Here is a 25,607-nt window from a genome sequence, read left to right as displayed (position 1 = left end):
AAACCATACTGTTTGTGCAAACGTTTTAAGTATACAGAGCTGTCCTTATCTGTTAAGGAGTGGTAGAAACAGAAAGTCCAAGGCCTTGAAGACCAGCCAGGGCCAGCCTTTCCAGCAGTTTCTAGGCCTGTTGTGCTTTTTTCTGCCTGACACTTCTTAATTCAAAATATAAGTAAATGAAAACTCAGTTTTTGTATTGTATCATTTTCTCTTAAAATGTATCAGCACTAGCAGAGTGCAGACCTTTACTTTGCACTCCCTTGCTGTCATATGACTGAAAGTATGTTCTATGGAACACTGTCCATGACCTGTTACTGGTTTTTCTTAGAAAGATTTTCATGATTAATTAAGGTTCAGGAAGATTGAATTAAGCAATTAATCAGATAACTTTCACAGGGCCCTCAGCCTTTTGGAGTGATATGTGTGGCCTGGCCGCCTCCTGCCTGTCTTCCCTCGTCTTACAGTATTGTGCTTCCCCACTTCCCCTGCATCAGCTACTTTGGCCTTCTTGCTCTTCCTGGAATTTGCTAAACTGTTGACTTTGCCTTAACTATCCAGCATCACATCACTACTACCTCTGCCAATAAATAATGTCAAGTGTTATTTGTGTTTCTATATTATTTATATTTATGTGTTTAAGATCTCTCTTCTGTATGCTGTATGTGTTCTTTTTATGTCTTATGGGCTTATTCATGTCAATAAATCAACTTATTTTTTCTCATAGCAGCCATGCCTTTCATGGCATTTATCCCAGGGTATAATTTTATTTTTGTAATTATTTCCAAACTTGGAAAACTCAGCAGTGGCCACAGCACTGGAAAAGGTCAGTTTTCTTTCCAACCCCAAAGAAGGGCAATGCCAAAGAATGTTCAAACTACCACACAGTTGCACACATTTCACATGCTAGCAGGGCTTCCCTCGTGGCTAGGCTGGTAAACAATCTGCCTGCAATGCAGGAGACCTGGTTTCAATCCCTGGGTTGTGAAGATCCTCTGGAGAAGGGAAAGGCTACCCACTCCAGTACTCTGGCCTGTAGAATTCCATGGACTACAGTGCATGGGGTTGCAAAGAGTCTGACACAATTAAGCGACTTTGACTCACATGCTAGCGAGGTAATGCTCAAAATTCTTCAAGCTGGGCTTCGGCAGTATGTGAACCAAGAACATCCAGATGTACAGACTGGATTTAGAAAAGGCAGAGGAACCAGAGATCAAATTGCCAACATTTGTTGGATGATAGGGAAAGCAAGGGAGTTCCAGAAGAACATCTACTTCTGTTTCATTGACTTTGCTAAAGCCTTTGACTATGTAGAACACAACAAACTGGAAAATTCTTAAACAAGGTCATCCGGTATTCCCGCCTCTTTATCTCCTGAGAAACTGTATGCAGGTCAAAAAGCAACAGTTAGAACCTTGCATGGAACAGACTAGTTCAAAATTGGGAAAGGAGTATGACAAGGCTGTATATTGTCACTCTGCTTATTTAACTTATATGCAGAGTACATTATGCAAGGTGCCCGGCTGGATGAAGCACAGGCTGGAATCAGGATTGCTGGGAGAAACATCAACAACCATTTAGAGAGATGGTAACGATGACCCTATATGTGAGACAGCAAAAGAGACACAATGTAAAAGACAGTCTTTTGGACTCTGTGGGAGAAGGTGAGGGTGGGATGATTTGAGAGGGTAGCATTGAAACGTGTATATTATCATACGTGAAGCGAATCGCAGGTCCAGGTTGGATGCGTGAGACAGGGTGCTCAGGGCTGGTGCACTGGGATGACCCTGAGGGGTGGGATGGGGAGGGAGGTGGGAGGGGGGTTCAGGATGGGGAGCACATGTGCACCCATGGCTGATTCATGTCAATGTTTGGCAAAAACCACTACAATATTGTAAAGTAATTAGCCTCCAGTTAAAATAAATTAATTTTTAAAAAACTAAAAAAAAGAAATATCAACAACCTCAGGTATACAGATGATATCACCCTAATGGCAGAAAGTGAAGAGGAGCTAAAGAGTCTCTTGATGACCCTGAAAGAGGAAAGTGAAGGAAATGGCTTAAAACGCGGCATTCAAACTCTAAGGTCGTGGCATCCAGTCCCATCACCTCATGGCAAATAGAAGGGGAAACAGTGCAAATGGTGACAGATTTTATTTTCTTGGGCTCAAAAATCACTGCCGATAGTGACTACAGCCATGAAATTAAGTTATGACCAACCTAGACAGCATATTAAGAAGCAGAGACATCATTTTGCCAAAAAAGGCCTGTATAGCCAAAGGTACGGTTTTTCCAGTAGTCATGTACGGATGTAAGAGTTGGACCATAAAGAAGGCTGAGTGCTAAAGAATAGATGCTTTCAGATTGCACTGGAGAAGACTCTTGAGAGTCCCTTGGACTGCAAGGAGATCAAACCAGTCAATCCTAAAGGAAATCAGCCCTGAATGTTCATTGGAAGGACTGACGCTGAAGCTCTATTACTTTGGCCGCAGAGTCTACTCATTGGAAAAAACCCTGATGCTGGGAAAGATTGAGGGTAGGAGAAGGGGATGACAGAGAATGAGAGGGGTGGATGGCATCACCAACTTAGTGAACATGAGTTTGAGATAGTGAAGGAACAGGGAAGCCTAGCATGCTACAGTCCATGGGGTGGCAAAGAGTTGGACACTGTTTATTGACTAAACAAAAACAACAGATTGTTTAAATGTCCATTTTTCTCACTTGATTGTAAGCAACATGAGTACCAAGATATTTTGCTCATAACTATAACCATCAACACTTAGCATAGGGCACATAGTTGGCACTTTTAAGTGTAAAATACTTCACGTAGTCAGGATTTGTGGCCAGGAGTTTGTACTTATTGTATATGTTTGATTGAACCTCTGTTAGGTTAATTCAGTGTTGGTGTGCTGTATTAATTAGCCTAGAAGGAGAGACCAAGATTGATTTGTGACAATTCAAGGAAGATAATAAATTGTGACTTAGTCTAAGTGGTTTGCAGTGGGATTGGTGAACCACTTTGTTATAGAGGAGAAAGATGAGGGAAAGATGCCTGCAGTTTTGACACTGGATGTCCAGATGTCTTCAACAAAGAACATATGAATAGATAAGGCTAATTAAGTTTCTTCTCCCCAAAAGCATCCTCCTGTTAGTCAGAAAAAATATCTGTTTTGTTTCCAGGCAACACCAGTTAATTTAATTATCTTCATATTAGGAATTAATAAATTTCTTAAAATTAGCACACTGAATTACTTAATAATAGCTGTGCTGTAAAACTCTTTATCTAATGTCAGCTTTCTGCTGTGGTTGAGGAGTGTGTTTACCTACATAATCTAATTTGGAGAAGACAACAAAAATTAAGAGAACTTTTTTGTATCTGATGTAAAAACGTTTACAGCAGGGAACGTGAAACCCAGATGTTACAAAAAGAAAAGGGAAAAAAGTGACTATATAAAAAATTTAAACACTTATGACAAAAGCCATCATAGTTTTAGAAGGCTAATATAAATATTCTGCCTTGATATTTTAACATTAAAAAGTATCACAAATTAATAAAAGGAACAGCTACATAGAAAAATAGCCAAAGAGTATAAAGAAGAGAGGCTAATAAATACATTGAGATTCAGTTTCTCTTATAATTTTTAATATGAAGATTAAAATAATGAGATCATTTTTCCCCCATCAGATTGACAAACATTAATAATGACCAGAGTTTTGATGTTCTCATGCAGAGTTGGTAGGAATGTAAATTTGCAACTTTTCTGACGAATCTCCACATCAGAAATATATATATACCCTTTTATCCAGTAATGCTACTTCCTGATACTTATTCTAATGGCATAGGTTACAGTGGTTAAAGATAGAGGTAAAAGGATTACAGGACTGTTATAATATTGAAAAATTAGAAATGATTCTCAGTATGTTTTGGTAAAATAAATTATGGCATATTTACACAATAGTTAGAGGTTTTTAAAAGATAAAGTAAAATTTATATTTGTCCATGTCTCTCTATCCCTGATATTTTATGAAATGAAAATAGCTTTTTATAGAACTCTTTGTAAAATATCCCTACCTAAAACTATTTAAAGTTGATTTATGTCAAAAATGCTAGGAAAGTCGAAATAGTTATTAGCTGTCTTTATGAGGCAGATTTTAGGAAATTGCCTTTTGTTAAACTCTGGTTTTTTTCTTTTTTCTTTTTTTAATTTAAATAGCAAATGTGTAATTCTCATAAGTGAATGGGAAAACGTAAGTTCTGGAGTGGGTAGGCCTGAGAAGGTTTAGCATGTATTTTATTTGTATATTATGGTCTATTCTATACCCTTTAAAATGCAGGGTCAAGAGTGTAAATCTCAACTTTTCAAACTGTAGTCATAGAAGGCAAAAACCCTTTTGGGGAGAGAAAGAAATAGACAACTAAAAATTACAGAGATGCTAAAAATTATTGTTTCCATATTTTCAATAAAGAAAAGAATTACATTTTAACCTTGTAAAATCACAAAACTAAGAGGGGGGGGTGTACACTGTTTGATGGCAGTGCACGCGTGCTGTCACCAAATAGCACCGTTAGTTTCTATTCAAATTAGATCGTTACTGTTGTTTAGTTGCTCAGTCGTGACCGACTCTTTGCAGCCCCGTGGACTGCAAAATGCCAGGGTTCCCTGTCCTTCACTATCTCCCGCAGCTTGCTCAAACTCATGTCCAGTGAGCTGATGATGCCATCCAGCCTTCTCGTCCTCTGTCGTCCCCTTCTGCCTTCCATCTTTCCCAGCATCAGGGTCTTTTTCAGTGAGTCAGATCTTCGCATCAGGTGCCAGAGTATTGGAGCTTCAGCATCAGTCCTTCCAGTGAATATTCAGGACTGATTTCCTTTAGGATTGACTGATTTGATCTCCTTGCAGTCCAAGGGACTTTCAAGAGTCTTCTCCAACTCCACGGTTCAAAAGCATCAATTCTTTGGCACTCAGCTTTCTTTATAGCCCAACTCTCACATCCATACATGACTACTGGAAAAATCATAGCTTTGACTAGACGGACCTTTGTCAGCAAAGTAATGTCTCTGCTTTTTAATATGCTGTCCATGTTGGTCAGCAGGAAGGACTCTGAGTCAGAATGATTGGCCAGACAACCTGGAATTAATCCCATCACCGCAAAACCCTGAAACTGCGAGCCAGAGTTCTCCTAGGTTCCCTTACCCTATTGCTCTCTGCCCGGCTGCCGCTTCCCAATAAAATCTCTTTGTCAGCACATGTGTCTCCTCGGATAGTTCATTTCCGAGTGTTAGACAAGAGCCCACTTTCATGCCCTGGAAGGGGTCCCCCTTCCTGCAGCAGTTAAACATAAGCATTGAATAATTATTTAGGGATTTAAATTCAAAACTGATTGTCTATTCTTTATGCAAAGCAAATGTGTGGGTATAGAGAACAATAATTAGGTTAATAATATGGAAGTCCTGTAGCTAATGGCCAAATTTGGGAACAGCCCCCTAAAATATTGTGCTTAAATTCAAGATAATTCACATGCTTGATGTCTAGGAGTAAAATATGTGTAACATGGTTCACTTCCAGTTTTTGTTTTTTATTGACTATTTTCACTAAATGTTTGCCATTGCTATTCTTGGCTAACCTATTTAAATATTGATATTAATTTTATATTTTAATGCACATCCGAATGCATAATAATTCTAAAGATTAAATGTACATTTAATTTTCATAAATGAGAAAATTGCTGCAGTTAACATTTCTAATAATTTAGTATCTCATTTAATCATTCTTTCACTGGTTTTGGTTTTCTTATCCTATTTAGAATGATGATCAATAGTTTCCCTTGTGATTACTCCTATGTTGTTCATGATGCCTTGAAGATTACCTTTTTAAAATCATTTGAAAAGCTAAGGCTTAACATATTTCAGACAATGCTGAATAGGCATTAAAAAGCAGACATTTTATTTAAGAAATGATTTATAACAAGAAATACTAAGAATACCAAGAATATATAGTATGAGTTTGCACTAGAGTGAGAGTTCTAAGAACCAGACTCACCTCATTTATCAGCATTTCCCCCCTCATTTTCTAGTTTTAAAAATTCTAATTGTTATCCTTAAAAGAATGTTGCATAGACTGGTGGAATGGGATGTACTTCTAAAAATATCCTTTTTAAGAATTAGTTTTTAATAGGAAAAAAAAATAGCAGCAGGAGAGTAACAAGCTGTTTTAAATTATAACAGGTTATATTAGAAAAAGGCCACATGGGCTTAGTAAAATGCTCGTAGGCCAAACTCTAACAAATAATCTCTATTTGCAGTAACACAATTTCATTTTATAATAAAATGCAATTTAACAGATATCTTTATTTAAAATGAGTAAAAATGTTTTCTGACTTGTCCTTTTATTGGTGGTAGGTAGGTAAGGAAAGTACTATTTTTATACATGATCTTAAGCTACTGACTACAGGTCCACAATGTCTTATTTATAATTCGAAATTCTAAAAGTACTGAAAGCCATTTTTTTAAGGGAGACTCATTTAATGGCAAACACTGATAATATGACCTGAATTCATTTGACAATAAAACCTAACCTGAAGTAACATAGCTTAGTCTAAATATTTAATATATTTTATTGCAAAATAGGGGGTAATAATTTTGCAAAATATGGGATAATATGACAGACCTCTCTGGGCTGTTTCCATGGTATATAGTAAATATTTCATATATCATATTATTTTCTTTTAAAAGTGAGAGAAAGAGAAGGAAAGGAGTCTGAATTTTAGAATATACCTAGCTCCAAAGGTTTCTACCTGATAAAGAATTATGGACTTGTGTTCTGAATAACACTCTTAAACTAGTATTTTGAGTTGGTGGTGAACATTAAAATTTTATTGGTGAAACTAAAATTGAGAGACAATATAGTATGTAGTACTTTATTGTTAAATTCTATAGATAGAGTTTAATTACCAAGTATGTGGGAAGACTATATGAAAAGTAGAAAAGCTCACTGATTACTTTGTAGATACCAACTGTAAATAAATATGTTACTTAAAATTAGATACTGGAGGATTGAGATAGGAGGAAGATACTAGCAATTTCAGTATTTCTCAAAGTAGGGAGCCAGTGGATAGTAGCCAAAAAAGAGGGAATTTAGGGTATTATATAAAAATATTATTAAAGTTACCTGCAGGGTAGGGAGAGATTAGGTTAAAGTAGACCGAGAGAGCATCTTGTCTTTGAGTGTATCTTTTTTTATGGTTTTGACTTTAGATTCATCTAAACATTTTGCAGACATATATGGCAACATTAATTAAAAATATACTGCCTGAAAGTCAAAAGTGAAATAAAGTGTACTTTCAGTTAGTGATGTAATCACCCAAAGCAACCTGTTCCAAGTGACTTAAATACACAGTAATTTATAGATATCTTGAGTTGGGTAAATCCTAAGGGTAAAAAAGAATTGCCCCCCAGAAAGATTGTTGTTTATCATATTGTTGGTGATAGTTTGACATTTTAAGTCTTGGCTATTGTGTGTATATTGTGAGATAAAATAAAAGAACAGTTATGAAGGCAGCTTTGAGAATAGGGTTTTGGCATGTGAGAAAGGAGAAACAGGTATAAAGTTAATGAGATTAAGTAAAAATTCTCTAAACCTGAGTTTGGATTAGAAGCATCAGTATATACTCATGTATGTATGTGTATGTATATACACATGTGTATGACATTTCCTAGCTTTGTACTAAAAAGGCAGTCAGCACCCCTTAGCACCCAGATTGTGGTTTCTAAATACCATTTCCCACTGAAAGGAAAGGGCTCCTTTAAATAGATTACAGGTCTAAGAAAAAGCTAAAATATGCCTAGAATAAGGTATAACCCTAGAAAGCAAAGCAGCTCTCTGAGACAAGTAACAATGGTTACAAAGTCTTGGGAGCTAATATGAATAAGCTTCCACTTCAAATATGGTGCAATTTGAGTGTCAGCAGCAGCAGGGATAACTACTGGAGAAGGCAATGGCAACCCACTCCAGCACTCTTGCCTGGAAAATCCCATGGACGGGGGAGCCTGGTAGGCTGCAGTCCATGGGGTCGCAAAGAGTTGGGCACGACTGAGCGACTTCATTTTCACTCTTCACTTTCACGCCTTGGAGAAGGAAGTGGCAACCCACTATCAGGGCTCTTGCCTGGAGAATCCCAGGGAGGGGGGAACCTGGTGGGCTGCCGTCTCTGGGGTCGCACAGAGTCGGACACGACTGAAGCGACTTAGCAGCAGCAGTAGCAGCAGCAGGGATTCAGTTCAGTTCAGTCGCTCAGTCATGTCCGACTCTTTGTGACCCCGTGAATCGCAGCACGCCAGGCCTCCCTGTCCATCACCAACTCCTGGAGTTTACTCAAACTCATGTCCATCGAGTCGGTGATGCCATCCAGCCATCTCGTCCTCTGTCGTCCCCGTCTCCTCCTGCCCCCAATCCCTCTCAGCATCAGGGTCTTTTCCAGTGAGTCAACTCTTCACATGAGGTGGCCAAAGTATTGGAGTTTCAGCTTCAGCATCAGTCCTTCCAATGAACACCCAGGACTGATCTCCTTTAGGATGGATTGGTTGGATCTCCTTGCAGTCCAAGGAACTCTCAAGAGTCTTCTCCAACACCACGATTCGAAAGCATCAATTTTTCGGCACTCAGCTTTCTTCAACTCTCACATCCATACATGACCACTGGAAAAACCATAGCCTTGACTAGATGGACCTTTGTTGGCAAAGTAATGTCTCTGCTTTTTAATATGCTCTCTAGGTTGGTCATAACTTTCCTTCCAAGGAGTAAGCGTCTTTTAATTTCATGGCTGCAGTCATCATCTGCAGAGATTTTGGAGCCCAAGAAAATGAAGTCTGACAGTTTCCACTGTTTCCCTATCTATTTGCCATGAAGTGATGGGACCAGATGCCATGATCTTAGTTTTCTGAATGTTGAGCTTTAAACCAACTTTTTCACTCTCTTCTTTCACTTTCATCAAGAGGCTTTTTAGTTCCTCTTCACTTTCTGCCATAAGGGTGGTGTCATAGCAGGGATAACTACAAATAATTGAAACCCATCAAATATGTTTACATCTGTGAACACATAATTGTTTTTAACTTGCTGATCATCTTTAGAGAAATGCTGGGATATTAATTGTTAAAAATTAGTTGTTGTTCAGTTGCTATGTCTGTCTCTTTGCCACCCCCTGGACTGCAGCACTCCTAGGCTCCCCTCTCCTTCACTATCTCCCGGAGTTTGCTCAAATTCATGTCCATTGAGTTGGTGATGCTATCTAACCATCGCATCCTCTGCTGCCCCCTTTTTCTTTTGCCTTCAGTCTTTCCCAGCATCGAGGTCTTTTCCAATGAGTTGATGCTTTGCGTCAGGTGGCCAAAGTATGCTTCAGTGACAGTCCTTCCAATGAACATTCAGGGTTGATTTCCTTTAGGATTGACTGGTTTGATCTTGCAGTCCAAGGGACTCTGAAGAGTCTTCTCCAGCACCACATTTAAAAAGCATCAATTCTTTGGTGCTCAGCCTTCTTTATGGTCCAACTCTCACGTCTCTGCATGACTACTGGGAAAACTATAACTTTGACTATGCAGACCTTTGTTGGAAAAGTGATAGCTTCGCTTTTTAATATGCTGTTTAGGTTTGTCATAGCTTTCCTTGCAAGAAGCAAGAGTCTTTCTATTTCATGGCTGCAGTCACTGTCTGTAGTGATTTTGAAGCCAAAGAAAATTAATAAATGTAAAGAATCATTTATTCTGACCTTTCTGTGCTAACAACTGAATAGTTGATGGGTGAGTTTCTCTTACAAAAATGTTTTAGTTAATGAATAAAGAAGGAATGATAGAATATTATCATGTTGCAACCCCTAGTGAATTAATGACTCTAGTTGGTGATTACTGAGAATGAGAACTAGACATTTGATACCTATGTTGGAAATATACATCATTACCTGTGAAGCAATCTTGACAAACTTTAAAAGTACCAAAATGACCCCAAATCTGTTTAAGTCATTAGATCTGTCAATTACTGTAATTACAAGGATCAGAAAAACATGTTAAGATACACCATAGTGATATATTTGGCAAATTCAGACTATGGGAAACAACCAGATAACTTGATTTCTTCAATAACAAAAAAACTGCAAGGGGGAAAGGGTTGGGGAGGGACCTTTTAAAGGAAATTTAAGAGACATAGTCATTCAGTCACAATGCATGGGCCTTATTTGAATCCTGATTCAAACAAACTTAAGAAAAAATAAACCAGTGATGGAAATGTCAGCACTCCCCTGGGAAGTTCATACTAAGGAATTATTGTTCATAATTTTAGATGTGATCATGGTACTATAGTTGCTCTCGTGTATCCTTTCTTTTAGAGATTCATAAGGAAGTATTTACAGATGAAATAATATGCTGTCTGGGATTTGCTTCTAAATAATCCAAAGAGATTAGACAGAAAGTGGGTTGGGATATAGTGATACAAAACTGCTACAAATTGGTAATTGTTGAGCTTTGTCTTCCTGGTCTCTCTACTTTTGTTGTTTTTCTCTCCTTTATTGCAGAAACTACAAAAGTATCTGCTGCGCAGGAGGAAAAAACAAGTGATAGGAAGAAGTGAAAATAGAAAACCATAGTCGTAATTGTCTTTGGTGTTTGCATGCTAAGGGGTTTGATGTTTATGGAGTATAATCCACAATCAGGAAACTTTTCTATTGTTCACCAACAGTGGGAAGCACTAGAGATTAATTTAAGATCTGTCCTTTAACCGTAGTTGGGTGATAAAGTAGAAAATTTAACAGTTTAAGAACTATAACAAAATCAACAGTGCAGTTATATGTAAAGAAGTATAAGGAAGACATGGCTGTTCCCATCAGAAAGGTTGATACAGGATTGAGGACTATTGAGATGCTTCCTTGTTGAGGGGAAAAACACTAGATTAGGGATCAGAATGACTGGTATCTAGTTTTGGCTTTGCCATTTTACTGTATGGATAAAATTTGGGGGCCAACCCAATATTTTACTTTAGATGAGTCACTTTGTGTTTCTACCTTAACTGCCTCATTCAGAGATGAATTGAAGACTCTCTACATTGAAGACTTGATACGAGAATAAAAATGACTTCATGTGTGGAAAAGTGTTTTGTAAACTATTTATCCCTATTAGAAGATACTTCTGCTACAGTCATTAGAAGAATGTAAAAAGGGGGACCTCGTGTCATTGCTTTCCTGTCTTAGTGGGGCTTTTTTCCATTTACTTTTTTAAAATTATGATTAAAGATACAGGTAACATAGCATTTACCATTTTCACCAGTTATGAGTTACATTCACACTGTTGTGCAGCCGCCACCATCCATCTCCAGACCTTTTCATTTTCGCGAGTGGCTCCCCAGCCCCTGGCAATCCCCATTATTCTTTTTGTCTCTGTGACTTTAACTACTCTATGTACCTCATTTAAGTAGCATCACATAATATTAGTCCTTCTGTCGTTCTGAGACTCTTTTTTATATTTTGCAAACATTGACAGGACATTTATAAATGATACCTTCCATCAGAAATAGATGAATTATCATACTGAGATAATGCTGTATTATATGTCCAAGTGTTAAGCCTCTAGAGCAATGAAAATATCATAGTCATCCCTCGATATCCAAGGTGGGTGGGTTACAGGATCCTCACAGATAAAAAAATCTGTGGATGCTCAAGTCCCATACATAAAATAGCTTAGAACTTGCGTATAACATGTACATATCCCCCATATACTTGAGATCATCTCTGGATTACTTATAATAACTAATATGGTATAAATGCCATGTAAATAGTTGAGAGCATGTGTCCAATTCAAGTTTTGCTTTTTGGAACTTTATGGAATTTTTTTTTTTCTGAAAAATTTCTATCTGCAGTTGGGTCAATCTGCAGATGCAGAATCTGTGGATACAGAAGGTCGACTATATTAGGAAACTCTAGTTTATAGATTTCTCCTTTAAAGTATTCTCTGTTTGCATTATGTCTTCCTTGGTATGTCTTTCTGGGACCTCAAGCCCATTATCCTTATTACTCCCAGTTCACCCACAAATTGCTTGTCCTGTGTTTCTTCTTGGCTCACAGCATTGCCAACCACATTGCAAAGTAGACCTTATCATCATCCCACTTCTTTTCCACCACCTCCCTCACCAACTAGGTGAGCATTTACTATGTGTTCTGTGATAAGGACTTCATCTGGGTTGTCTTAGTTTTTGTTATAGATGCCCTAAACAAATGCAAAATAGTGTTTCAAGATGCCGACTTGTATTACAGAAACAGGACATGAATTACAGAATATGTGTTCTGGTCTGATTTGTTCAGACTATAATATTCTCATCTAGCATTTAGCTACGAGTAATTAGCACAGGATTAGCAGTGGGATTGAGGAAAGAAAGGGGAGAATATTTTATCATTTATCCAAGAAAGACCTCATAAAATCCTTAGGAGGGGAAGAGTTTTGTCTGACTTTCTACTTCTCATTTTACCTAAGAGGCGTTGTTGTCTCTGTAAGAGGGGTCTTTCATAATGGAGGTTTCTTAAAACTTGTTCATCCTCAAACCTACAGTTTGAGAAGTTCCTACTTCTTTGCTAGGACTTATGTCTGCAAGATTCTTTCTAACTATGAACTTCAGGAGAATTTTAGGAGAAATACCTCTTCATTTGACGTGCTGACAGTCTGGAGTATCAGAGGTATTCTGATGGACAGAAGCCTGTCAGAATGGAATGAGTGACCATTATTAAGGCTAGAGCAACATTGTATATACCTTACTCTTGGCTGAAAATATAAACTAGTGGGTTTTCCCTCATATCTGTTTGGACTCTTCTACTCTTGAGTGATGGGAGGAAAAATAGAATTTTAGTACAAAATTAACTCCAGCTCCTAAACCATTATTGTCTTCCTATTTGTAAGAACTTGAATAATTCATAGGACCATTCACCTGCTGATTCTCCTGATGATCAATCAGAAGTTACAGTTAAGCATTTGATGTCCTTGTGAAGGTACCTTTGAGTGTTGTATTCATGTTTCTGTTTTGTTATTCTTCTCTTCTCCATGTGCAACCATAGTGTCAGGCTTACTGTCAGATTCATCAGGATGTTTTCTTTCTTCTCCAGATTTTCCTGGGGAGCCCACAGAAACTCATCAACAAGAAATATGCCCTTGTATTTTGTTTTTTAACATTCACTGAGTTGGTGTCAGAAAATTTAAACTTTGTCTTTGAGTGAAGTTTATGAGAAATTCCATATTTTTTCTTCAAATTCAGTTGCTTTGAACATGTTCTCTGATTTCAGCTATAGTTCTCTCTACTGATCCTGTGTAGGTTCCTGTCTAGACTCAGATTTGTCATCTCCTTCTCCATATCATCCAGAGCTGCTTTTCTGTACTGTGTTAGTTGCTCAGTCGTGTCCAACTCTTGTGACCCCATGGACTGGAGCTGCCAGGCTCCTCTGTCCATGGGATTCTCCAGGCAAGAAGACTGGAGTGGGTTGCCATTTCCTTCTCCAGGGGATCTTCCCAATCCAGGGATTGAACCCAGGTCTCCTGCCTTGCAGGCAGATTCTTTACAGTCTGAGCCACCAGGAAAGCCCACTAAACCAGCAGTGAAAACAGTTGTCCCCAATTAGAAAAGTGATTTCATTTATTCACTCAAATAATGTGTGCCTGGCTCAAAACTAGTCTTCCTGCTATGAACACAGAAGTTCCAAACGGCACCATTTACCATAAAACTTGATTGAGCAAGTTCTTGGAGGGCTTCATAATCATTTTCCACCCTCTGTTTGTAGGCCCTTATTCCTACCTGCTAGAGAACATTTATCCTGCTGCTTCTAGAGCTGCCTCAGTTAGGGGGAGTATGGTTTGTTGCTAGAAGACAACAGAGGCTTTGGTGTTGGGGATAGCTGGGCCAAGCTGCTCTGGTCCAGCTTGCCCCATTGGGTCTCACTTAACCTCTGCTAGAGACCCAGACAAGGGTCTAAACCCCCTTCCACTTTGATCTTATCTATTTGAAGATGCCTTCAAAAGGCAAAAGTCTTGCTGACTGCTTCTGACTTACTGTTCACAGTCTTTTTGCTTTGTTCTTATGTGTCCAAGGATAGAACTGAAAGTTCTGAGAGGTATTTGGAGAATCAAATGGGTTTAATACATATAAAGGCTCTAAGCAGAGTTTGGTATATAAATGATAGCTGTTATTTTGGGTAAAACATACTTAGATTTTGTTTTTTTTTTTTTCTTTTTAAATTTTTTTTCTAGCTGCTCTACAAATGTAAGATTTGGCGATAGAGGCTATCATTCATCCTGCTTTGCCTTATTAGGCCTCGGTGGTACCCTTTTTCACTCTCAAGTATCCTGATTTGAATAATGTAGTCCTCTTAGATTTGACAGAAGTGAAATATTACTATAGTTTTGCATTTCTTTTAAATTATGAATTGTTTTTCATAGTCCCATGTATTCCACATTGCTGTTCTTCTTTAATTATACCTAATAATTGGACTAGGTGGAAAACATGTTTAAAATTCAAAATTCAGTTGCCTTTTTTTTTTCATTGAAAAAATAACATTTAATATAGAAATAACTCCCTTCCCCATCCTCATTTACAAATCAATAAGTCTTACACTTCAGTGAATTTTGGGAACCCTACTTTGACTTATTTTGTACATGTTGTGGCCCATACATCTCAACTTCAGTTTATAAAAACTGAGATTCATAGAAGTTAAATGTACTTATCCCGTGTAAGTGATAAATTAGTTATGAGAGAGAACTATCTCAGATGCAGTAAAAGCACGTTTGTAAGTCCAGTTTGTTCGTTAAGTCCAACAAAGTTAACCTAGGTACCCAACTAACACAATCAGCTATATAGCACTGCACTGGCATATGGAATAGGTTTATAATACTTTTCACACAGATACTACATAGAAAACAAACACAAAAATAAAACATTTTTAATCTTAAAGTACAGTATACCTTGAAAAGCACAGTGGTACAGTACAACAGCTGGCATAGAGAAGTTGGCATCAAGTGAACAGGCAAGAGTCCTGACTGGTGGAGGGAGAGGAGGTGGGAGATGGTAGAGCCAAAGGGTAGGTGGCAATAGGAAATGGAAAGCAAGGTGCAGTTTCACTCATGCCTGATGGTGATGGAACACACATTAGCATCTTTGAAAGTTCACAGACTTGAAGGCTTTTATGTATGGGACTTACTGTACCTGACCCTCATTGTTCTCTCTGCAGCCTAAAGGATAAAAACATTTTTATGGCAAAGCTCAGAGTTTTCCAAGTGTGTTATGCCAGTCTATTTTACTGCTCTTTGGGGCAAAAGGGCTTCTTTAGATTAAGCTGAATACTTCCTTTTGGAGGTTCACAGTGCACCTTAGCACTTCAGAGATGCTAAAAAAAGTTCTGAAGTAAGGAAAAGTAAAGCCTTGTTTAATTCTGCATTTTCTAAAACACTGGGAAAGCTCTTTGGAAATGCTGGCCTAGGGATTTGGGGGGAGGGGGGTTTTGGGGGAGAGGTGATGTTTGTTTTAAATCCTTTTTCACTGGGTTGTTAATTCTCTCTGTTGAATTCAGCGTGACCCCTTTCTCCCATAGCTGGATATGCTACAGCCACTGAAGCTGATTTTAAGCCAGCTGTGTCCTCTAATAGAGATCGGTCATGTCAGCTATTAGCAGGAGCTCTCTGAAAAAGGTGATTCTGGGAAAATGACATATCAGCTTTCTAGGACCATTTGCATCCTGTGGGCCTCTCCCAGTCCCCGAGGCCCTGCCTTTCCCTTTCCTGTCTATCATCCAAAGGTTACATTTCATCATGTTTTATGTAGGAGACAGTCAGAGCTAGCCCAGGATGAAAATATCCCTGAAGAGTTTAAGACTGTGACTAACGCTCACTTCTAGCGTCTAAAGGCAGCAGATTCAATTAAGAAATAAATAACAAGATACTGTGTTCCATTTGGCATGAGTTTTCGGTTACCTAAGAAATTGTTTCCTGAGAATTTCGAGAAATATGGCTTTAGTAACTTTAGTGACTCCTAGGATTTGGGACTGGGGACACAGGAGGGATTTAAGGATTATATCTGATCCAGAAAAAGTCTCTCCCATCAAGTCTTTCCAAGGCCTGTGTACTTTAGTAATCAGAACTCTAATAGGAGATATGAATGTCACCCAAAGCAGTTCATCTTGAAGGGGATTTCCATTGACTAGGAGCTGCCAGAAAGAGACACTGTCCCTAAGTCCTGAAGACTTTTTTATCTCAAGTCACTTCATCAGAGACCCCAGCTGTCCTGGTGCTAATTATAGTGGCAAATGGCCAAGCATCAGTATCTCAGCTGTGACTTCTCTAGTGTTTGCTGGGTGTTCTTGTGTCTTCATTGGGGCTGGTGAGGTTTTCTAACCTTTCTGTGAATACTTTATAGAGTATCTAATTGTGCTAATCATAAAATTGAGCTTTTTTTTTTTTTTAATCATTTTTGGCCTGGTTTAAATCTCAAACAGACCAGTGTAAAAATGTTTTCTGTCCCTGCAAACTTTGTGAAATTCTCTGATGAAGATAATTCTTGTGTGTGTGTGTGTGTGCACGCTTGTGCGCATGCACACGCACGCACATGATGAAGAGAGAATAGTCAACTTCATCTTATTTATGTGATGGAGTGAGAACAAGTTAACTTTGTCCATTTCTGTAGACACTCTGGCTTTTCTTCATCTGGACGCAAGTCTCCGTTCCTGGTTTGCTGCTTCAGCATACTTTGTGCTGTGTTAGTAAGTTTACTCTGCAGTCATTAGAAATCAAAAAGCAAAACAACAAAATGAAACAACGTGGAACTTCAAGAACGAGTAAAGAAGGAAGTGAGAAGAGGACTACCACAGGAGTGACACTTTACCAGCACTTTCTGTCATCCACCAATACGTCCATATTCAGAGCTCATCTTTTAAAAATTTTTTTTTCTCATTTTGGTAAAGGCTTTTATTTTGCATGTTTTCACTCTGGATTTTTTCTTAGTGTATTTCAGACTTCTTTGTTCACATAGGATTGCTTACGCTGTTTCTAAGTTTTAAATACAAATTTTTAGTGACTGAGAATAGGACTTGACTTGTAAATAAGGCCACAAACTTGGCTTCCAGGATCCTGTTTTTTCTTTCTTTTTTGTTGTAATATTTATAGTTGATTGACAGTATTGTGCTAGTTCCAGGTGTACACCTTCAGTTTCCTTTCCATTATAGGTTATTAAAAGATATTGACTATAGTTCCCTGTGCTATAGACTAAATCCTTTTTGTTTATCTATTTTATATATAGTAGGGTGTATCTGTTAGTCCTTTATCCCTCCCCTTCCCCTTTGATAACCATAAGTTTGTTTTCTATGTCTGTGAATCTGTTTCTGTTTTGTAAATAAGTTGATTTGTATTATTTTTTTAGAAAGTCTGTTTTCTCTTAAAGAACCAGTAAAAATATAATAGAATCTTGAGTCTTTTAAGGAATTCAAAAACTAAGATTTATTAATTAGACTATGGTAGTGGTGGTAGTTTAGTTGCTAAGTTGTTTGTGACTCTTGAGACCTCATGGACTGTAGCCCACCAGGCTCCTTTCTCCATGGTATTCCCCAGGCAGAAATACTGGAGTGACTTGCCATTTCCTTCCCCAAGGGATCTTCCTGACCCAGGGATTGAACCCCGGTCTTCGGCATTGCAGGTGATCTTCTGCATTGCGGATGGATTCTTTACTGACTGAGCCACGAGGGAAGCCCGTTATTTAAACTTAACTGTTTTTTGAAGTTTGAACTGAAATTAACACAGCAGATTTAGTTTCTATTTTATAAAAATTGACAGCATTCAAAATGACTTACAAAAAAATGCGTTTTCTACATTATATATAATATATATATATAACATATATACATATATATTTCTACATTATATATATCATATATATGTATATATACAATGTACATTATATAATTATACAGTATATAATATACATTGTGTGTGTGTGTGTATATATATAGGCTGTGCCAGGTCTTAGTTGCAGCCTACGGGATCTAGTTCACTGACCAGGGACCAAACCCGTGCTTCTTGCATTGGGAGGTTGGAGTCTTAGCCACAGGAACACCAAGGATGTCCCTATTTTTTAATATTTAAGACTAGAAAACATAAATTTACCTACACTGAGCATCAGACTTTAAGAAGACTGACTTTTCTGGAAAAAGTAATTTATTGACCATTTAACATTCACAAAATGGTCAGTATATTAAACCCTCAGGATTCCTTGCTGGTTAGTTCCTAACAGAGTGTACTGTCATATCTCTGGCTGCTCTGCATCACTAGTGTGTACTGAAGTGAAAGTCTAATGTTCTGTGTTCTATGACAGGTAGGTGAATTTCAAATAGGAAGTTAAATTTACTCATGAGCTTATGATTTGATCGAAGTTACTGCTCCTTTGCATAGTATCTAGTTAGTAGAGTTTCCCAGTCTCCTCTTGAACACTGTAGGTAGGTAATTCTGTGCTTATTAGATAAACCAGTTTCCATATGATCATAGTGGGAAAAGATCGAAGGAAAGCACAGATGTTAAGTGATTTTCTTAAATCTGACTTCCTAAGGTTACCCTGCGCAGCAGAAATGAAAGCAAATGCTGAGGATCCTGACACAGTTCTGTTTTCCAGCAGGGCTTTTGTGATGTGTGTGTAACTCTTAACTGTTAAAAAGTTTCATCCTTCTTCATGAGGCCATATTAACTGCCTACTGACTGGTTTCCTAACAGTTCCAATAATAGATTTTAAATTGTGTTTTCTCTTAAACCATTATTTATTTATTCTGGTCAAATAAATTTTATATATCTGGATGGTATAAAGATTTAGAAGTATCCTATTAACACTCTTCTCTCATAGAATTTCTTCTCTTTGTGCTTATATCTTCAGCTTGCAGCTCTGAGAGTTAAGGTTCTATAATGTGGAATTTATCCTGTAATTGTTAAAATTATCTCTTACTGGTACTGCCCTGTCCTTCCTAAGCCATAATATCAGGTAAAAGCAAGTAGTGTTTTTATTTCAAGGCTTTATGGGGAGGAAAGATGAAAGTTTTTGTTTTTCCTTGTGTCTCCTCACTGTACTTATTATAATTTCCTCAAAATCTCTGTGCTACAGAACAAGTAGCCTAAGATAGTTTGAACTGTCCTTCCCCCTCTTTCAGCAAAATGCCTGAATAAATGTGATATGGTACTTTTTGCTTTCTTAGAATATATATAATTGGTGCATTTTCTGGCACAAAATTGCAGGTAGCACTGATTCATGATTCAAACGTAGCTGTTTAATTACATTTCTGCAATTTTTACGTGTGAATTTGACAGTATGTTATTATTTGCAAATAAAAGCTGTTTTCAATAAGTTTTTCTTTTTTAGCTGTGCAATTTGAGATACATTTGAAACAGTAAAATTGTTTTTGTTTCATATCAAGAAATGGATGAAAAGAGGCTACTGGATCCAGGGTTGAAAGTTCGTAAAGGCCTCTGGGATCATACTCTGAAGAACCAGCAGATGGAATGCCTGAGTGACTGAAGAAAATGGGTGCTAATGCATCTAGCTATCCTCATTCATGTTCCCCGAGGGTAGGGGGAAATTCTCAAGCCCAGCAGACTTTTATAGGTAACCATTTCAGCTTTTCTTAACTTCATTTTCTTTTGTGGATATAAATAGGATTGTGTTTTCAGTGGTCTTTTTGGATGAAAAGAGGGTTGAGCTATGGAAAAAGTTAATATATATATAATAATTCTGTAGCATCCGTGTTTTTTCCTATGCAAATACGCAGAAGTATAAATCTGGCTTATATGATTCTTATCCTGATCAAGCTGCTGTAGCACAGTTGATCTTTGATCGTTTCTTGTGTCTTGTTTCATTTATCGTGCCCATAAAAATGTAGCATTTTTTTACAATGAATAATCTGCTCTGTTTTTCCCAGTTTTATATTTAATATAAAAATGAGTTATTTAAACTCTTTAACCTTCCTTTATAGAAACAAAAATCAGTTTTACTTGAATGGTTCAGAAATGTCTGTAAAAATTTTAGCACAAAATGTATGTTAAATTGAATGTTGAAAATGACCGTTAAGAAAAAAGAAATAAATTTTTACTTGTTTAATTTCCTTCTTAGGGACATCATCCTATTCTCAGCAAGGCTATGGTTGTGAATCAAAATTATATAGTCTTGACCATGGCCATGAAAAACCACAAGACAAAAAAAAGAGAACCTCTGGCCTTGCCACCCTCAAAAAGAAGTTTATCAAGCGTCGAAAATCTAATCGGTCTGCTGATCACGCCAAGCAGATGCGAGAACTCCTCTCTGGGTGGGATGTTCGAGATGTCAATGCGTTAGTGGAGGAATATGAGGGAACTTCAGCCTTAAAGGAGCTTTCTTTACAAGCCAGTGTGGCTAGACCAGAAGCCCGGACATTGCAGAAAGATATGGCCGATCTTTATGAGTACAAGTATTGTACTGATGTAGACTTAATATTTCAAGAAACTTGCTTTCCTGTTCATCGTGCCATTTTGGCGGCAAGATGTCCATTTTTTAAAACACTACTTTCCTCCTCACCTGAGTATGGGGCAGAGATCATCATGGACATCAATACAGCTGGTATAGATATGCCCATGTTTTCTGCTTTGCTCCACTACCTTTACACAGGAGAGTTTGGAATGGAGGACTCAAGGTTTCAAAATGTTGATATCCTCGTTCAGCTTAGGGAAGAATTTGGAACACCAAATTCCCTTGATGTAGATATGCGTGGACTCTTTGATTACATGTGCTATTATGATGTCGTCCTTAGTTTTTCTTCAGACTCTGAACTGGTTGAAGCTTTTGGTGGAAATCAGAACTGTTTAGATGAAGAGCTCAAAGCTCATAAGGCTATTATTTCAGCACGGTCCCCATTTTTTCGAAATTTATTACAAAGAAGGATACGGACTGGTGAAGAAATCACAGACCGAACTTTGAGGACTCCCACAAGAATTATATTAGATGAGTCCATTATACCAAAAAAATACGCAAAAGTGATATTACACTGTATGTATACCGACATGGTGGACCTGGCCGTTTTGCACTGTAGCCCCTCTGTGGGGAGTCTCAGTGAAGTTCAGGCTCTCGTCGCAGGGAAGCCAAACATGACCAGGGCAGAAGAAGCCATGGAGCTTTACCACATAGCACTGTTCTTGGAATTTAACATGCTTGCACAAGGTAATGAAATTCTGATTTTTAATTTTAATCTTGATCTCTTGAATTGCACATTTGTCTTCCAGATTGAAAGCACAACCAGTATGTTCCATGATTTCAGTGTTTGGGATGTGACAGAGTCAGTTCTTTCAAATCTGTAGTTAAGACATCTGAGACAGAATGAGCGTTAGTGTTAATGTGGCTCTTCATTTGGTATTAAAACCAAGCATTCAAAACTAATGATTAAGAATAGATGAGACTTGAGGCTCTTTCTTCCCTGATGTAAGATGATTGGTGTGAGAATATGTAATTACCCAGCTACCACCCTGTCTGCTCTTGAGCTTTGAGCTAGTCCTGTTTCCCAGATTTCAAGGTTATTCTTGGTCTGAGACTCCTTGGGTAACTTAGATTCTCATATATAAGGCACTCAGTTAAATATTTAGAATAAGAATGGAAGTTCATTACAAAAATGAAGATAGTCTCATTTAGATACAGATTTATTTGAATCAAAGAATTGGACAAGGTTTCTGACTGAAATTTTTTAAATATTCTATATCTTTTCAAGTTCAGCTGTGCATTAAGCAACAGCTTATGGAGTATAAAGCACAGTTTGTTGTTAAACTCATGTGCCTTCTTCATTTAATTTAAACTAAAATTGCTAAGTTGGAATGACACATTTTTTGTGTTACAGGCAAATAATTGCACTACAGCTACACTAGAAGAATATATCTTTTAGTGTATATCTGTGGTAAACATTAGAATCATAACATTTCAGAGCTGGAAAGAGACCTTCCATGGGAGAGAAACAGAATTTGCTGTCTTGACAGAATGTACTCTTAGCTTTCTATGATCGTATATTAAAAGAAAACAAGACTAAAAAAAAAAAAAAAAGAAAAGAAAACAAGCTATATGACATGAAGGTACTTCAGAAATTTAGCTGATGAGTGTTTGCTAAAAGAAGACTAGAAGGTTGCAAATTAGCAGAGAATGTTAATGATTTGGGTAAAAGATACATATTTAAGTAAGGAAAACTAAGCACATTTTTCTAGTTTGGAAAAAAATCTGTATTGTGTGGCTAAATCAACAAGTCAGTAGCACTTTGAAAAAAATAAAAGCCCCAGTTAAATAACAGTGTCAGTGATAAAATGGGAAAGATTATTGGAAGACATTGATAAGCATGAGTGAAAAAAGTTGAGATTTCTATTACATAAAGAATCTTTTAAAATCTTATTTTACCATTTCCTGTGTAGTAGTAGTAGTAGTAATTTTGTTCTCTTGCCAAATCAAAATGTCATTAAAATATTTTCTTGCTAGTTCAAAACAAAACTATGAGTAATAGTAGACCATTACATGTCAGACTATAGGAAAATATGTTCTCAAAAATAACCTAGCAGCTTGCCTTACCATTCTTTCATTCTGTAAAACCAAATTTGTCAGAAAATACCTCTACAGAAAAACAGTTTGCAGCGTTACCATAAAGGTATAATAATCTCTCTTTTCTCAAAATGGTTTTATTTTTGAAACATTTAAATAATAAGAAACCAAAGTGTATTGTGTATACTTTACTGTTTTTAAAACTGAGAAAGCATCCCTTGGTATAGTTTCTTTGTTTTGTTGTTAAATTTTTAACAGGAAGTAAAATGGTGAACTAACTCTTGGGATCTTGGATAATATTTGATCTAGAGTGTTTTTTTCTTTTTTATGTTGAGTTAATTTTTATACGTATAATTTATCAGTAGCTAGATATTTTTTTTTTTGGAGCACATTTAGAGCTGTAAAACAACACGCCTTGTAGAACTTTTAATTTTGGTTACTTAAAACAAGCAAGCAAATATTCCCTTAAATTTGGGTGTACATAACTCTGTATTATTCAAATTTTTCATTATTCAAACTACAGAGTTTGAATTATTTGGTGTTTTGTTATTTTGCACACCATGTAGGTGTTACCTTTCTCCCATACCCATTAGACTGTTCATACTAGGGTTTATATATAACCAACCATAACCAGCATAGTTTTTACCCCATTCCCATGGGAAGGAGACTATTTAGTCACTTGAAGAGGGATTTTATACCATAAAGCTTAAGATCTCAGGCTCTGAAACCAGACAAACTGGATTTGAATTCTTTACTATCATGTTTTAACTTGTTTAACCTTAAAGTAAGTCATCCCTAAGCCCCTGTTTTCCCATTTGTGAAATAAGAATAGTAACACTATGAGGTAGGATTATGAGGATTAAAGGAAATAATATATATCAAGTGATCTGAACAGTGCCCGGGACATAGTAAGCATTCAATAAATGTTAACTGCTAAATGAAAATCATCACAGCATATATTATTCACTACCACAGTCTCTTCTAAAACTAACTTTTTAAGTTTTAAAAAATAATTTTTTAATTATATTGACTAAACCCCATATTGAGCCTAGTTTGCAAAATTTTTTTGAGTAATTACTGTTTTTAAGACTTTATTGTAATTTTATCCCTAGCAAACTGGTGCATACCATTTATCAAACTGTTGTATCTGGCCATTTGTCACTCAAGCCTCAACTAGAGTTCTGCAAGCAGACTAAACCTATAATACTCTGAGGCATCTGTTACGTGTAATGAATTAGCATCTCTCCACGGCGTTTAGCGTGGTACTAGTTACATACCATTTTGGAGAGAATTAAGAAAATAGACCCCAAAATAATTTTCTGTCTTCTATGATTCAGTTGAAGACTCCCGGTTAAGAAAGCCTGTGAGACTAGACTGGCAGCTTGCGTGTAGGATCATAGTGTTCTCATCCTTGTATCCCCAGTGCCTGGGGCATAATAGGCACTGAGTAAATGTTTATGAACTAATGACTGTTAACCTTTTTATTCCAAATTAGATTTGACTTTAAAAATTAAAGCCCAGTTTTAAAAGGAGACAAATTCTATCAAGGGAAGCTAGGACCTTGAGACAACATATGCTCTTCAAGGTGGAGAGGTGATTTAATAGTTTTAAGAACATCATAAAAAGAGGCAGTATAGGCAGACAGCCAGAGTAATTTGGCAAGTGGATAAAAGGGAGGATTCTTGGCTTACATTGAGAATGTGTTTTATTCAGAGAAGTAGGCAATCACTATTAGGGAGGTGAATTAACAGGTAATGAGGCTTCAGCTTACTCATGTGTGCTACCCTTTATTAAGCTCCCGTGAATACGTGGTTTAACATTTTTTCCTTCTGGTTCAGTGATCCACCTGTCTGTTCTTGCATTGACATCGTTTGTAGCTAGGTGGCAAATCCTGACCTGCCTCCTCAATTCCCTTCTAAACAAAAGAGTCCTGAGGCTTATTTTCAAAGAAAGGAAAATAGATTCCACATCTGGAAGTAGCTATAAAGAAGGGTGGGGATCCTTCTTTATAGGCACAATCCTGTGCCTTCACAGGATTGAGATCTGGAATTATGTGAGAGCCTACACACTCTGTCCCTTCCCTGCTCTGCCCCGAACTGGACAGATACCAGACAATAAACTGGTGCTCCAGAAGTGGTCTATATGAAGAGTATATAGACCTGCTTTGGGGTTTCATGATGAAGTGATGCTCAGGAGTTATACAGTGAAAAAGCCGGTTTGCCTTCCAGATGTCCTACAGGGAAGGCAGCAGCCAGCAAGCCTGCTTGTGCAACAGACCTTCCAAATAGCTGTTAACTGCCTTAGTCTTCCATATAAAAACCCATCCAGGGTGCACTGGATGTTTGAGAAAAGCTTCCAGATTGAGACAACAATAAGAACACATGCTAGAGGAAACAGACAATGAAGGGAGAGAAGAAAACGTCAATAGACTCCAAATATCCTTACATAAAAGAATATATCGTTGAACAACGAGACATACATAGGATGCTATAAAAGTGAAAAGAGGAGCTTTTGGAAATGAAAATTGTAGGAGGATTGGAAGGGAAAGTTGAAGGAATCTGGAAAGTAGAACAGATTAGCAAAGAGATGGACAACAGTGGAGACAAATAAGAAAACTGGAGTATACATCCAGAAAATGTAGCATCTTAAATAATGGCTTTAGAAGTATATACTAGAGAAAATGGAAGAGAAGACAGTGCCTAAGGAGTAATATAATAAATATTGCCAAAGCTAAAGGGATTTCTTTATTTGAAAAATTTCATCCCCGTCACTAGAAAACACCAGAGAAAAAGAGACGATTCTAAAATGAGGTGAAAGGGTAAGTTCCATACAAGAAATAGGAAACAGTGATAGTGAACTTCCCAGTAACAACAACTGAATGTACCTTTAAAAAGATGATGGAAAATTGTTTTAAACACAAAGCCAAACAGTCAATCAAATGTCAGGCTAAATAAATGAGGCATTTTCTAGTCATGCCTCAAAAAATTTAAACTCCCCTACCCCTACTCAGGAAGCTGCTAAGGATGTATTC

The 25,607-nt window shown here is 37.3% G+C and overlaps 1 protein-coding gene across 2 annotated transcripts in view; it reads left to right on the top strand.

Annotated features, from left to right (window-relative positions):
- BTBD7 (BTB domain containing 7) overlaps positions 1 to 25,607 on the top strand; it is a 90,567-nt gene that overhangs the window by 11,843 nt on the left and 53,117 nt on the right. For both annotated transcript variants that reach the window (XM_043921385.1, XM_043921386.1), the window contains exons 2-3: positions 19,455 to 19,642; positions 20,147 to 21,226. In XM_043921385.1, the coding sequence (XP_043777320.1) occupies positions 19,561 to 19,642; positions 20,147 to 21,226 (1,162 nt within the window). In that variant the 5' untranslated portion in view covers positions 19,455 to 19,560. The remainder of the gene's footprint in view (positions 1 to 19,454; positions 19,643 to 20,146; positions 21,227 to 25,607) is intronic.

The sequence above is a fragment of the Cervus elaphus genome, chromosome 13, assembly GCF_910594005.1.
Source record: "Cervus elaphus chromosome 13, mCerEla1.1, whole genome shotgun sequence".
NCBI classification, from domain to species: Eukaryota; Metazoa; Chordata; class Mammalia; order Artiodactyla; family Cervidae; genus Cervus; species Cervus elaphus.
This window is presented reverse-complemented; position numbering and strand designations above follow the sequence as displayed.